A 15068-nucleotide genomic window follows, 5' to 3' on the forward strand; every position below is an offset into this window, starting at 1 on the left:
GAGGGCTGGAGTGATCGGGGTAGTGGAGCCCCAAAAGCTCCCCCCCAGAGAGGGCTGGAGTGATCGGGGTAGTGGAGCCCCAAAAGCTCCCCCCCAGAGAGGGCTGGAGTGATCGGGGTAGTGGAGCCCCAAAAGCTCCCCCCCAGAGAGGGCTGGAGTGATCGGGGTAGTGGAGCCCCAAAAGCTCCCCCCCAGAGAGGGCTGGAGTGATCGGGGTAGTGGAGCCCCCATGAAGACAAAGCAATGGAAAGGCTTGAAAATAAAGCACAGAGGAGACAAGAGGAAGGCTGTGCTCAAACCCCTCCCCCCAGACTATGCCCAAGGTGGGGAGAGGGGGAAGGACGGGCTCTGGGACAGGGAGAGCAGAGGGTGGACAGACCCCTGGCACACTCCAGCTGCTGGGTCTGAGCTGTTACGTCCCCAGACATCCTCAAGCTGCAGTGTCACCTGGACAATGAAACTCATTTCACAGGGTTTGCTGGGAAGACCCTGCGAGATGAGGCACAAACAGTCCCCGCACAAAACAAACGCCAACTCCTTTCTCGACCCCCAGGGAGGTGGCGACCTCCTGTATCCCAGCCTCACTTGCGTGGGTGTGGGATGCATGGAGGGCCCCCAGCTCTCTCAGAGCTGCACACACCCCGTCACCCTGGAAAGGCAGCTGTACATGATGAACCCCCAGGAGCGGTGGGGCTGCCCCAGGCTTGGCTGACGGCAAGGACATCAGCTAGCCGGATTGTGACTCCTGGTTCTGTCACCAAGGGAGTCACACCCGTGAAAGCAGGCAGACATGTGTGTGTGTGTGTATTAATGGCACCACATGTGGAAACACAGCATCACAAATTTAAAACGCACCCAGGCAGAGAGAACCTACAGACCCCGCAAGAGCCCTTCTTTACCCAACACCAAGGTTATAAAATACTCCTCACCCCAACCCTTGCTTCAAGTCCCAAGTCCCATTCCCCATTAGCACACCTGCAAGGCTGATCCTCTGGCATCAGCAAACCTCACCCAAGCATCTGATGAAGCCGTATTTCGACACCACTGCCTGAGGACTCCTCCTCTGAAACCAAGTCCTGGGCTCACAGATGCCGCGACGACAGCTCCTGGCAGGACCCAAGAGAAGCAGGCACAGGCCATGACCACACACCACACAAGCTGTCTCCAAATGGCCAGGACGACCCTGCAGGGAGCCAAGCCACCCAGCCCAGAGCACCCAGTGCACCCACCCCCCTCACCCCCCAGGGGAGTCCAGGGTCTCCAGGGAGCCTGGCAGGCCCACCAGGCAGCACGGGGCTTCCCCAACCAGAGCCAGGGCCACGTGCAAAGAAAAGGACGTGATGGAGGGGGGACACAGGAAGGGCCCAGGCCTTCTGGGGGGAGGGGGCCGGGGACGGCGCTGACACAGCAGAGGGGAGGAGAGGCCAGTCTGGGCAACAGGAGGATGAGCCAGATTTGAAACATCTTTATTTTGAAATGCTGGCCCCAGACATGCTTCAGTGAAGGCCGCTCGGCAGTCCATCAGTTCGGTGCCTGAGCCAGACATGAGAGGGGGCCTCAGACACTGTCTAATCCACAATGGAGATGACCCCGAGCCCGGCAACCCAGCCCCCCAGCTCAGTGTCCACCCAGGCTCTCACCTGTGGCCACGCAGCACCCCAAGGCCAGGCCGCACCACGTCCTGCCCTGAACCGAGACTGGAGGGGAAGCTGAGATGTGAGCACCGCGCACGTGTCACACACCAGGAGGGAGGAAGAGGATGAGCCCAGAGACCCCATCCTCACTCTGCGCCCCTGGTTCAGTCTGAGAACTTGCTCCTTACGAAGCAGGTTTTATCCATACATCCACACCCAGTTCGCTGGAACCCAAAACATGCCACACCCACTCTGAGGATCAGCCCTGGAAACCGCTCTTGAAGCTCACAGGCAGAAAAGAAGTCTGTGATGAGTGACTGATGTCTTTTAAGTTCATGGGGATGAAAGAATCCTCTCCTGGGTGACACCGTGACCAGGGCAGCAGTCACAGTGCTTCAGAGATGAGGCTGCCTCACCACCTGGCCACCTGAGGGTCAGAGAAACACAGTCCATCTTCAAAGAGGCTCAACCATTCCACAGATACGCCTCGAGCTTCTATCATAAGGCCAGCGTGTCCGCACCTAAAGCAAAGATCCTGCCTCTGAGTGTTTAGATTTTATCTGGAGAAAATAAACAGTAAGCAATAAACATTCAGTGCAATTTACTTCTTTATAACTGAAGAGGGTGGCGCCAGGGAAAAGTGAAGTGAGGTCGCTCAGTCGTGGCCGACTCTATGCGACCCCATGGACTGTAGCCCACCAGGCTCCTCTGTCCATGGGATTCTCCAGGCGAGACTACAGGAGTGGTTAGCGGTTTCCTTCTCCAGGGGATCTTCCTGACTCAGGGATCAAGCCCAGGTCTCCTGCATTGCAGGCAGATTCTTTGCCGTCTGAGCCACCAGGGAAACCCCTAAGTAGGGGAGGAAGATGCAATTTGAATAAAACTGGAGGGAAAACCTCACTTTCTAGAAACGGGCCCTGAACAAAGACTGTGGGGCAGAAGGCACAGGTGTCAAGGGCGCCATGGACCCAGGACCTCTGCCCAGGCCAGGCGGCAGCCTGGGCAAAGTGCACTCAGCATCTTCATCCTGACGGTGACCAACCTTAACGCCTGCAAGGAAGGCTGGTCTCCCTGTGAGATAAACTTCAGATGCAGCTTCTTACACTTCTATGCTCCTTTACAAGTTTCTACCAATAATAACACTGTCTTTTTGCTATGAGCTTATGCTCCTTTTATAGTTTTTTTTTTTCTTTTAATTTATTTTTTAAGCCCAGTCTCTTTCTCCTAAGCAGGCTCGCGGGGCCCTGGAAGCAACTGGTGGAGACAGTCTGCTCCCTCCCGGCCCCAGTGGCAGGGCACGAAAACCTTCAAAGAACTTTCCTCTGTGTCAGCAAGCCCAGGAGAACGCCCCAAAAGCTGAAAGCCAGAAAAAGAAATGCAAGATTCCCTATCGCCTTTCCAGAAAAAATAAAGGAAAGTGACAGAAAATTCAGTAAGAGTTTTCCTTAAACATCAATTACAGGAAAATCTTATAGATGTTGATAATGCTAATCTTAATTAGAGTAACCTCAAATACTTTTTGTTTCTCCCTGGTTTATAATACAATAATAGAAATAATTTTTAAGAGACCAGTTGCCACATTCCTAGAGTCTCCTTCAAAACATGCAAAGTATCTAGCAAATGCTGGGGAAAGTGACAAGGTGAGTGCTGAGTGTCTGTGAAGATCGTTGCTGGGTTACTAACTGGCGGCGGCAGCAGGGGAGGCAAGGCCCAGGGGCAGGGGACACTTTTGCAAAGAGGAAGAAGCAAGCAGGAGCCAGACAAGGACACATGCAGGCCACGGTGAGGCGCACTGCAAGCTAAATACCCCACAGGATGTAAGAATGTAATTTAAACTAGCTACCACTTTGGCTTCCCAGGTGGCACAGAGGTAAATAAACCTGCCTGCCAATGCAGGAGGCACAAGAGATATGGGTTCAATCCCTGGGTTGGGAAGATCCCCTGGAGGAGGAAATGGCAATCTGCTCCAATATTCTTGCCTGGGAAATCCCATGGACAGGGCAGACTGGCAGGGCTCCACTTTAAGACCAAACACTTAAAACAGGAAATTGTGTTAAAATTATCCATATGCTTTAATAAAAGTAATTTTAAGGTTCTTCCTGCTGCCCAAAGGCGCCATTTTTAAAAAACAGTTGCTACTGTCAAAATTTCCATCCATCGAAGCACTGTCCGCGTGCTCACAACCTACCTACGTCCTCTGGCTGCTGGGCTGATGCACCTGCAAAGTAACCAACTCATTCCTCCCTTCGCAGCCAAGCAAACAGGAGTTCTTCAGCACTCAGAACCCAGCCGGGGAAAGTGCCACATCACTCCATCACCTTTCAGACTGGACAGAGAGACACGGCGCGCTTCATCTCCAAGAATAAGTTAACAGGACCACCGTGTGCACAACGGGCCATAATCAGACATTATAACGCAGTCTCAGGACCCCGCCCGTGGTCCTGTCTTCAGACTAGTCAGAGTCACAGAAACTGCCTGCAGCCTCGGCGCCTCACGAGACCCCTTCACCAGACAGGCCGCAGGAGGCAAGCACAGCCTCTGATCTGCAGCCCCGGGGAGGACGCCGCTGGGTGGACACGAGGGCTGCGGTCTCCCTGCAGGGCCGGAGCCTGCTTTCACACTGGAAACCAAGTGTGTGGGCAAGCCTGGAGCCAGCCGCCCCGCCTCCGACACAGCCAGCCCGCTCCAGCGAAACAGGCCTGAGGCTCCAGGTGGACGTGGACACAGGTGAGGCCAATGCAGGGCTGGACGTGGGGGTCACGGGGGCAGAATGCGACGGTGCGGACGAAGGCAGAGCAGCAGGCGGTGCTCGGGTCTGACGGACAAACCGGGACCCCTGTCCACCTCGCTGGGGAGGCCGAGTCCCCTTTCCTGCAGAGATGGCTCGTTAACCTGAGACCAGAGGGACGTGTGAGGAAGTAGGCGTGCTCGCCGGGGCCCAGGTCCATCCACGGGGACACGTGAAGAAGTGGGGTGCCCTGACAGCCAGTGGGTGGCAGCTGGCGGGAAGGTGACTAAGGCCAGGAGCGGACAAGCCAGGTGGGTCGGCGGGCCACACCAAGCAGGGCCACCCAGGTCCCATGGGATGATGCGATGATGCTGACAATCCAGCTGACCCCAGAAAGTGCAAGTGCCTGTGAGCAGGCTCTGTCCTGGGACAGCAGCAACCACACGTCAGGGGAGCAGGTGGCTGAGGGGCTGACATCAGAGACCAGGCCAGCCCAACACTGAGCAGCCCGTGAGGACCCAGGGCCCCAGCATATCATTCCCCAAGCAGTCCTGCCCTCTCCCTGACAACTTGTCATTCTGCTGGCCCAAGTCCCAGCCCTGCAGCCTTTCTGTTGGACTGTGAAATCTCATTTGACAGAGTATTAATTAAGTTCAGCCCCTCAGTCAGTCGATCAGCCTATAGGCAGGCATCACATACCTGTCCAGCCAAGCACAGGTGCCCAGGAGAAGCAAAGCAACAGGGCAGGGAAACCCAGAGCCACAGACCCCGCCCCAGTCTACCAGGTACCAGCGACATGAGCTGGGAGCTGCTTTGAGCCCTGGTCCCCTAAACAAAACAGAAGCCTAACCCACGCACCATGCTTGCCACGCAAGCATGAACAGAGAACAGCAAGAACACAGAGAAGGTGTTCAATAAACAGAGCTCTGTGAGTCCTTCAGAGGGAATGTAAGACCTGAAGCCAACCCTCTTCCTGAAAATAAGGTTTAGGTAAAACAAACAAAACATTCAGAACAGAGCAAGTCTGTCCCTCCCTGACAAAAAGTTTTTCTTAATTTTTATTTATCATGTACTAGTAGTATTTCACTGATTCTAAGAAACCCCTCCAATTTTACGATTTTGAAATTCAAACATTTTCCAACCAATCCATGTTAAGGAGGATATGTGATAATCTTTACTTTGAATGAAAAGTTGTCATTAAAACTGACCCTTTAGGGACTTCCCTGGTGGTCCAGTGGCTAAGACTCCAAGCTCCCAATGGAGGGGGCCTCGATTCAATCCTCGGTCAGGGAACTAGATCCCACGTGCCACAACTATGTGCCACAACTAAGACCCTCGTGGCACTCACAGTCTTATCTCATGGCACTTTAGGACCACGGAAGTGCAGTGAGTGCAGAACCCCAGGACACAAACAGTCGCATCACTGCAAGGCTCTGCAGAGTGGGACGCGTGTGGTCCCCACAACGTGAACACTCACAGCCCCCATCGACAGGGGTGTTGAGAAAAACACAGCCGTCACCTGATGGGGTAACGGCCTTCCCTGCCTCGCAATCCTCATCTGAAAAGGGGAGAACATGAAGGACTCACCTCACAGAGTTGTGGCAAGACTCCTACTTAGAAAAATCCAAGTAAAGTCCTTGGCTTGAGAACCAGTGCACAGTGAGTGAGTTGGTTTTCTAGTCTGTAAAATGGGTATCCTGAAGCTGTGAAGGTTATGTCTCCAGTGGTTGGTGGAAGGTAAAAGAAGAGAACCCAAGACAAGTCAACAGAAGTGCTGAATCCTTTCCCCATTACCCAGCCTGCACTGAGGGGTAAGGGTCAGGTTCCCTGAAGAGATGATGCAGGGTCCCCACCGGTGCAGCCACTCAGACTGTATCATCATTGCATTCACCAGTCGCCAGCTTCACCTCACAAAAAACATCTCTATTAAACAGTGGTTGTCACTAAATCCAGAAATAATCTCCAAAGATTTACAAAAAACCACTTTAGATGAAGGTCCTATCTACTGGAAGAGTCTCATAAAATAAAAATAAGTGAGGTCTCAAGTCATCCTTGCATCCGTCTCTCCCACCATGGCAAGTGGAAGGAACTGTCCACAGATTTCTTAAAGAAAATATAATCCAATGAAGCAATCTCTTTGCCAATACACGTGTGTAAGATAAAACACAAAGAAGCCACAGGATGACTCTGGCTAAAAAAAACAGTGACACTGACCAACTTTGGGAACAGAATTAATTCTAGAGAATGACCCCAAATCCAGAGCATGACAGATGACACCGTCCGGCTTCTCCAGAGGCAGGAACCGGATGTGAACACAGCCACAGGCTCAAAGCTGTGTGACTGGAAAGTGAGGGCTAGGCTCACGCTCACACTCACGCTCAGGGTCACGCTCAGGCTCAGGCTCAGGCTCATGCTCACGCTCACACTCAGGGTCACGCTCAGGCACACGCTCAGGCTCACGCTCAGGCACACGCTCAGGCTCAGGCTCACGCTCAGGCTCAGGCTCAGGCTCACACTCACACTCACGCTCAGGCTCAGGCTCATGCTCAGGCTCAGGCTCACGCTCACACTCACGCTCAGGCTCAGGCTCATGCTCAGGCTCAGGCTCACGCTCACACTCACACTCACGCTCAGGCTCAGGCTCATGCTCAGGCTCACGCTCACACTCACGCTCAGGCTCAGGCTCACGCTCAGGCTCAGGCTCAGGCTCATGCTGACGCTCAGGCTCAGGCTCAGGCTCACACTCACGCTCAGGCTCAGGCTCACGCTCAGGCTCAGGCTCACACTCACGCTCAGGCTCAGGCTCACGCTCAGGCTCAGGCTCAGGCTCACGCTGACGCTCAGGCTCAGGCTCAGGCTCACACTCACGCTCAGGGTCACGCTCAGGCTCACGCTCAGGCTCAGGCTCACGCTCACGCTCACGCTCAGGCTCAGGCTCAGGCTCACGCTCAGGCTCAGGCTCACGCTCACACTCACGCTCAGGCTCACGCTCAGGCTCAGGCTCACGCTCACGCTCAGGCTCAGGCTCACGCTCACGCTCAGGCTCAGGCTCAGGCTCAGGCTCACGCTCAGGCTCAGGCTCAGGCTCACGCTGACGCTCAGGCTCAGGCTCAGGCTCACACTCACGCTCAGGGTCACGCTCAGGCTCACGCTCAGGCTCAGGCTCACGCTCACGCTCACGCTCAGGCTCAGGCTCAGGCTCACGCTCAGGCTCAGGCTCACGCTCACACTCACGCTCAGGCTCAGGCTCAGGCTCAGGCTCACGCTGACGCTCAGGCTCAGGCTCACGCTCACGCTCAGGCTCAGGCTCAGGCTCAGGCTCACGCTCAGGCTCAGGCTCAGGCTCACGCTGACGCTCAGGCTCAGGCTCAGGCTCACACTCACGCTCAGGCTCAGGCTCACGCTCAGGCTCAGGCTCAGGCTCAGGCTCAGGCTCACGCTCAGGCTCAGGCTCAGGCTCAGGCTCACGCTCACACTCACGCTCAGGCTCAGGCTCACGCTCAGGCTCAGGCTCAGGCTCACGCTCAGGCTCAGGCTCACGCTGACGCTCAGGCTCAGGCTCACGCTCACACTCAGGCTCAGGCTCACGCTCAGGCTCAGGCTCAGGCTCACGCTGACGCTCAGGCTCAGGCTCAGGCTCACGCTCAGGCTCAGGCTCACGCTCAGGCTCAGGCTCACGCTCACACTCACGCTCACACTCAGGCTCACGCTCACGCTCAGGCTCACGCTCACGCTCACGCTCACGCTCAGGCTGCGTGCTGCTCCTGCTGCCCCCACAGTGAAGGGGGTCACAAGCGGGTACAAGGGGGCCCACTCTGGTCTCCGTCTGCCCAGAACTCCTATCACTAATCACCGTCCTAAAACAGGAGTTGCTTGGGAGGGCCAGGCTCTGCTCAGCTCTGCTGGTGAGGCCCCAAAGCAGCCAGAGACAAGATGTAAGCAAATGAGTATAGCCGTTTTCTGATAAAACTTTATTTACAAAAGCAGGCAGGGGCTAGGGCTAGATATGACCCACAGGCTGTGGTTTGCCAACCTCTGCCCTGCAAAGGGAGGCGCCTCGTCAGAAGGCTCAGGAATGTACAACTGAAATGGGGCCAAGGAAGCAATCTGCAGAGACGTGGGGCTGGGACAGCATTTATGAAATTACCCTACAAACAGAGGAGGAGGGGAAGAGAAGGCATCACAGAAGGCTGCTTTTCTACGCTCTACTGACAAACAGGGGCTTCCCTGGTGGCTCAGTGGTAGAGAATCCGCCTGCTAACACAAGAGACATAGCTTTGATCCCTGGGTCGGAAAGATCCCCTGGAGGAGGAAATGGCAACCCTCTCTAGTATTCTTGTCTGGAAAATCCCATGGACAGAGGGATCTTGTGGGCTACAACCCACAGGATCAGAGTCAGACATGACTTAGCGATTAAACAACAACAACTAGCAAACAGTCTTTGGAGAAAGATCACAAGGACAGCTTCTACAACATTTTACTTCGAATACAGGTGGATGTGTTTTCAAATCAAAAATCAGGAAAAAAGTTATAAAATAAGCATTTAGAAATAAATATTTGGATTAAATATCTGGAGATGTGCCAATAATCTTAACATCTTATCTTAAATTTACATTTAAGAATCTTGTTTCTACATAACAGCTCAACATTCTATTCATTCTATTTTCTAGCAGTCTTTGTGTGTGTGTGTGTGTGTGTGTGTTTTGAAGCACAGCAAATGTTTTTTTATGTATGCTAAATAAATAAAATACATCTCATAATAGGTGCATAATCCCTTTGTCAACACCCTGGAGGATACAGCTGGAAATTAAGAATGGTCTGGACTTGAGAAAGATGACACAGGGTCCAGGGCGGCCCTGTCACCAAGCCCGTTCAGTGCCTAAGGGACCCAGTCCTGAGTGATCAGGCTGGATTCTCTGAGACATGAGAAGCAAAGAAACCTCTTGGTTTGGAGAGTTTAGAGTTGCAGGCTGTGGGCCTTTACGTAAAAAGCCTGAAAGACCTCTCAGGCTCCACTGGTGGCTCTGTTGGTAAAGCATCCGCCTGCGGCAGGAGATGTGGGTTTGATCCCCGAGTCGGGAAGATCCCCTGGAGAAGGAGATGGACACCCGCCACAGTATTCTTGCCTGGAGAATCCCAGGGACACAGGGGCCTGGACGGTTCCATGGGGTCGCACAGAGTTGGACGCAACGGAGCCACTAAATCACCAGCACTGAAGACCTCTCATTCCTAAGTGACAGACATCCATTCCCGTCCCTGGCTCTGCGGGCCAGGTGCGCTGGCCCTGGAGAGGCTCTGCCAGGCCAGGGTACCATCCCCAGCTCTAGGCATACCCTGGCGGGGGCCTCCCTGACCTCCTGGCATCTCTCCCCACTGTCCTGTTCTACTTGCTTAAGAATCACCATCATTACTCACAAGGATCCCACATACCAGTTTCCCCGGGACTGTCTCCCTCACCAGGAGTCAGGAGCCCCAGGAGTGAATCTGCTGGGGGAGAGCTGGCACCCGGCCGGTGTTCAGTCAACACCAAGGGATTCTGGTAGCCAGCCGGGGCGGGCACCTGAGACGGGGCTGGCCCCTTACTGGGCATACCCCACACCCTTCCTCCGGTCCCACAGCACCCTGACGTCACTCACCCTTTCCACCAGCAGGGCCCCTGAAGCATCCCATCACTCCCCGGAGGCCACAGACCTACAACACCACAGCTCAAAGATTTGCGGAGAGAAGCCCTTCACCTCCCCCCCGCCAGGCCCCCGCCAGGCCCACCAACCTGCCGCCAACGTCTTTGAAGCAGGAAGCAGGCTAGTTAAATACACAAAGTCCTCCTGGTGCTTCTGGGTCCAGAAAAGACTGCGCGGCGGCTGACTTACTGAAGCCGCACCTAACCCAAAAGCCACAGTGATGGCTGAGCAGCCAGAATGAGAACATTGCTTGTTTGCTGAAGATCGTACAAAGAAACTCCTCTCTATAAAAACTTGGAGATTTATCTCTTTGCTGTAACGACATATTACTCAAGACTGAACGCACTGTAAATCATCCCATGTTCTGAGAAATTCTGGAACTGTCAGCTGATTTTCCAGGAACACAGGATAAGAGCTGCCAAGCCGGCCTGCCGGACTCACAAGAGCGCGACAGCGCCTGCGGAAGCCACACAACAGCGTGACCGAGCACTTCTCCCCGGGGCGACAGGGTCTGCTGGCAGGCCCACGGTGCGGCCGCCTCCTTCTGGCTCCTGCAGAGAGCCGCGGGCAACTGGGACGCTGACTACAAACACCTCACAAGTCTGAGAAGCCGGGCACCAGCTGCAGCTGGCAGCGCTGCCGTCTCCGCCTGAACCAAAGGAAGTCTGAGATGCCAGGGCGATGAGCTAAGCGGGCCTCAGGCGGATCCTTCCCTGTGCCTTGTTGAGGCCTTACGGTCTGCTCGGTGACCAGCGGAGAGAACACTCAGCGAACTTTCAGGCCCATTTCCCGGGGGAAGGCTGCTCCTGAAGATCCCATTTTCCTGGGAGCACTGGTGCCAAGTGTAAGGAAGTAGGCTGGGTGACAATCGGCCAAAGCTGTGGCCAAGTGAGGGTTGAAACCATGACCCGCGGAGGCAGCTTAGAGTGTCAATCAACAGGGTGAGGCAACCCGGCCTTTTTAAGACCAAGCGAACAGTCCCGCAGGAGGCGAGGACAGGGCCTGGAAAAGCTCACCCACTGAGCACGCCCGGGGTCAGGAGCACACGTCGCGGCTCTACTGAGGCTTGCGCCTCTTTTCTCACTTGAAACTGATGGTGGCTTTGTCTCAAATCCAGTGATTACAGCGGATCCTGTTCCCAGTCTATTCCTAGTCTCCAGTCTCTCTTCCAAGACCTGTTTCTCTATGACACACACACGCACACAAATCAAAAAGACACCTCTCTGCAGCCATGATGCTATATGCAAATAATCATCACCACAGCTAAACAGGATGTCACAGACGAAGGGAGAGAGAGACCAGCTCAGAGAAGTGCAAACATCGGATCAAGGGACTTCAAAACTTAAGACCCTGCTGGGAACTGGAGGCCAAGAGATGATTCAAGTGCTTTATGTGCTGCAGGGCTCGTAAGGAGAAATGCAAATTCTCTTATTCAGTCCAAAGATCTAAGGATCCAATGTGCCCATCCACACCATAAAGCAAAAGTTCCAGCGGAAACCTGCCTCAGGAGACACACACAGGAAACTGACAGCGCCCCTGCAGAGGGGCTTGGGGACACCCACTCCCCCACGAAGGCTGCCTGACGCTCTCAGGGTGAGAAGGGCCCCACCTGTGACAGGCAGGTCACTGCCAGGCCAAGAAGCTCCTCCGTCCCACTTCCCGCCCCGTAAGCGCCTGTCTCTCCTTCAGCAGCCTAATGCCTGCCACCACTCCCACTCGCCATCTGGAGTTTTAGGGCCCAGCAGGGAACAACACAGGGCCTGCTTCATTGTGGGCAAGTGTGCACCTCAATGAAAACCCTGCAGAGAAGGGTGCCGTGGCCATAGAGATGAACTCTCCCAGAGCAAGGAAGCAAGGCCGTGCAGACGTGCCGGACGCGTCCACAGCCCCACCCAGCACCTCCTCACTCATCTGCCAGTGATGGGCGGGCAGGTTATGAGCGCTGCCTGCGCCCTGGCCCTCGGCCAGCGCCCCTGTCAGAGCCCGCCGTCCGCGACCCCCTACCTGGTAGTACGGATGGTGCAGGAAGGAATCTGTGCCGCCTGCTAAAGCCATCGGTTCCTTCCCGCGGTCTTCAAACCACATGGACTGCACGGGACCTGGAACAGAGACAGACTGTGAGAAACCCAGACAGAGGGCAGGCCCACTGCTCTCCAGGGGCCCAGGGGCAAGGGGCTGACCTGGACACCACCTGCATCCTGGGCGATCAGGGGACTGGCCCCAACTCCAGAAGCTTGAGCTGTGGTCACAGGGCCTGTTGGGCAGAGGTGCTCAGAGGGGTGAGCCCCACAGAGAACTGAGTGCCGCCCGCTTAGCAGGCCCCGTGAGTCACCTGACCCTTCCTCCCCTGGCAGTCACGAAGCAGCCTGAGGACCTTCTCATACTGTGGGCAGCACAGGCTCAGCCTGTGGGGAGGCGGGGCGGGTGTTGCTGGGGTCCTCTGAGCACCACCCACAGCCTAGAACCCTAACCCTAACCCTAGGAGGCACCCTCTCAGCAGCATCAAACCACCACACACAGACCCAACAGGCTCCCTGCAGGGACCGCCTGGGAGAACACCACTCACAGCTGCGGCCTCTGGAACGGATGTGAGACGTGCCACCTCCTGGGAGTGCCAGAGCGACTTCAGCTCCGTCAAAGTGCACACTCGGCTCCAACAAGGAGCCCCAGACAGCAGGGAAGTAAGATCCCAGCTCTCTCTTTAATCTCCTGCGGCACAGATCATAGGTTTGATCCATACAGGATGGTCCATGAGAGTTCCAGAACTGACCCCGACAAAACCCACCCCCCCAGCAATGCAGAGGACGGGGGGTGGGGGGCAGGAGCGAGGCGGGCACAGCAGCTCGGTCTGCATGGGGACCCACCACCTGACACTCACAGACCAGAGGCCATCTAACACAGCTTTCTGCAGCGCACATCTCAGCAGAAGTCAGAGTTTCATTTCCATGAAGACAGAAGACTGTTACAAGTCATACTCTGGACTGCAGCAGGAGGAGAGGAACCAGCGCTCGGGTCAGAAAGATCCCTCACACCATTCTTCTCTCTCAGAAATCACCAGAAGGAAGAAGAGTGTTGTTCTGAGCTCTGTCGGCCGCTACAAGTGTTACGGCCCTATAGGACTGAGCTCAGGGGCCACCTCCTCCAGGAAGGCCCCTTGGACTGTCCCTCACCAATCACCACCACCCATGATGGCTCAGTCAATATCCACTCTGGGCTCCTGGGCCACACGTTGGGCTCACAGCCCTCTTTCCATAAGCCACACAGGGCTGTAAATGCCCCTCCTTGGTCTCACTCCCCACAAATGAACCATGTGCTTACTAGAGACAGAGGCTTGCTCTGCAGCAAAACCCTCAGGAAGTGCCGGCAGAGAGACACTGTCTGACTGTGCAGGACTTGAGTCCCCAACAGGCTTTCCGCAGCCACATCCACAGAGACAGGATTCCCAAAGGGGTCCTCACCCCATCGGATGAGGGAAAGCCAGACAGTTCCAACAGCCACCCTTGTCCTGGGCCACCTGGAGGGACCCTTCTGCCCACAGGTTCCCCGAGACACAGGCGGGTGTCCGGCGTCCCCTTCAAGTAGACGGCTCAGCTCGGGCTGCGTTTCAGTGAATGGTGGCCGGAGCCTTGGTGACCAGCAAACCAGGAACCAGAGCTGAGAAACCGTTTCCTCATCTAATCCTCTGGGGCCTGGAAGGACTTATTTCCCTGAAATGGCTTTACTTTGAGAGAAATGAAGAAAAATTTAGAAAAGTGGTTCACTTATCTTAATGAAAAGTTAGAAAATCAGGAAAAAAAGGGGGACTGGAAGAAAGACTTCAGGCAAATCTACCCAAGACAGACAGACAGATGCTGGGAGCCTTCAAAGATCTACCCAAGACAGATGCTGGGAGCCTTCACATCAGAACTGACATGTAGGAAAGAAAACCCACGGAAAAGAAATTACAGAAGCACCATAAACAGTCCACAGAGAGAATGAGCCAAGACAGGAAGGTTAGGACGGAACGCAGGACGCAGAGGACAGACTGGAAAGGACAGACCCCAGAAAGCCTCCCAGGACAGAGCTCCTCACATTTCAGGTTTCTCCTTCAGCTCACAGGCTCAATCTTCCAGAAGTCAGAATTAAAAGACTCACAGAAGCTTCTCAGAGGAAAACTGAATGATTTAGGCAGGGCATAAAATTAGGGATATTAATTTATTATACTTTAGTCGCTCAGTCATGTCCGACTCTTTGCAAGCCCATGGACTGCAGCCCGCCAGGCTCCCCTGTCCGTGGAATTCTCCAGGTAAGACCACTGAGATGGGTAGCCAATCCCTTCCATTTGACTCAGGGATCGAACCCGCATCACCGGCATTGCATTTGGATTCTTCACCACTGAGCCACCAGGGGAGCCCTAGGGATATTAATGTCACCAGTCAAAACAGCAAAAACATCAGGGTAAGATCCAGTTATGGGCCGAACTGTGTCCCCTGGCCCAAAGTCATATGTTGACGCCCTTAACATCCAGGATCCTCAGAATGTTGCTGTTTTTGGAGGAAAGGTCTTTAAAAAGGTAACTAAGCTAAAATGAGGCATTACTGTGGACCCGAATCCAACAGAAGAGATGAGGACACAGATGCACAGAGCGGAGGACCACGAGAGGAAGGGGTGAAGGCAGCCACACACACACACACACACACACACACACACACACACACACACACACACATGCGCGCCAGGGGGAGGGGGAGGGGAGCGGCCCCGGCCCGGACCTCAGGCGCTCCACCTCCAGCTACGAGAAAACAAAGTCCTGCTGTTTAAGCCGCCGAGTCTCTGGTTCTTTGTTATGGTGGTTCTAGAAAACAATTACAGACCCCAAATTCTTAAAACACCAGCAAACTGTCATCATAGCTAAGAGGAACAGAAGCATCCTAAACCTGTAACATTTACCACAAGTCATTTATGTTTTCCACAAGGTCTCTGGGATTCTTTAAATCAACACAGAAATGCAAGAATGACCCAGGAGAGGCCGCTGGGCTGGGGAGA

The 15068-nt window shown here is 54.7% G+C and overlaps 1 protein-coding gene across 5 annotated transcripts in view; it reads right to left on the reverse strand.

The window, feature by feature from the left end:
* The window catches only part of GRB10 (growth factor receptor bound protein 10), a 217469-nt gene that overhangs the window by 133143 nt on the left and 69258 nt on the right, over positions 1 to 15068 (reverse strand). For all 5 annotated transcript variants that reach the window (XR_011489400.1, XM_070472078.1, XM_070472072.1 and 2 more), the window contains one exon: positions 12048 to 12142. Coding sequence is in view for 3 of the 5 variants with exons in the window: in XM_070472067.1 (XP_070328168.1) it covers positions 12048 to 12142 (95 nt within the window). In the remaining 2 variants the exon portion in view is untranslated. The remainder of the gene's footprint in view (positions 1 to 12047; positions 12143 to 15068) is intronic.

The sequence above is a fragment of the Odocoileus virginianus genome, chromosome 1 (genome assembly GCF_023699985.2).
Source record: "Odocoileus virginianus isolate 20LAN1187 ecotype Illinois chromosome 1, Ovbor_1.2, whole genome shotgun sequence".
Classification (NCBI taxonomy): Eukaryota; Metazoa; Chordata; class Mammalia; order Artiodactyla; family Cervidae; genus Odocoileus; species Odocoileus virginianus.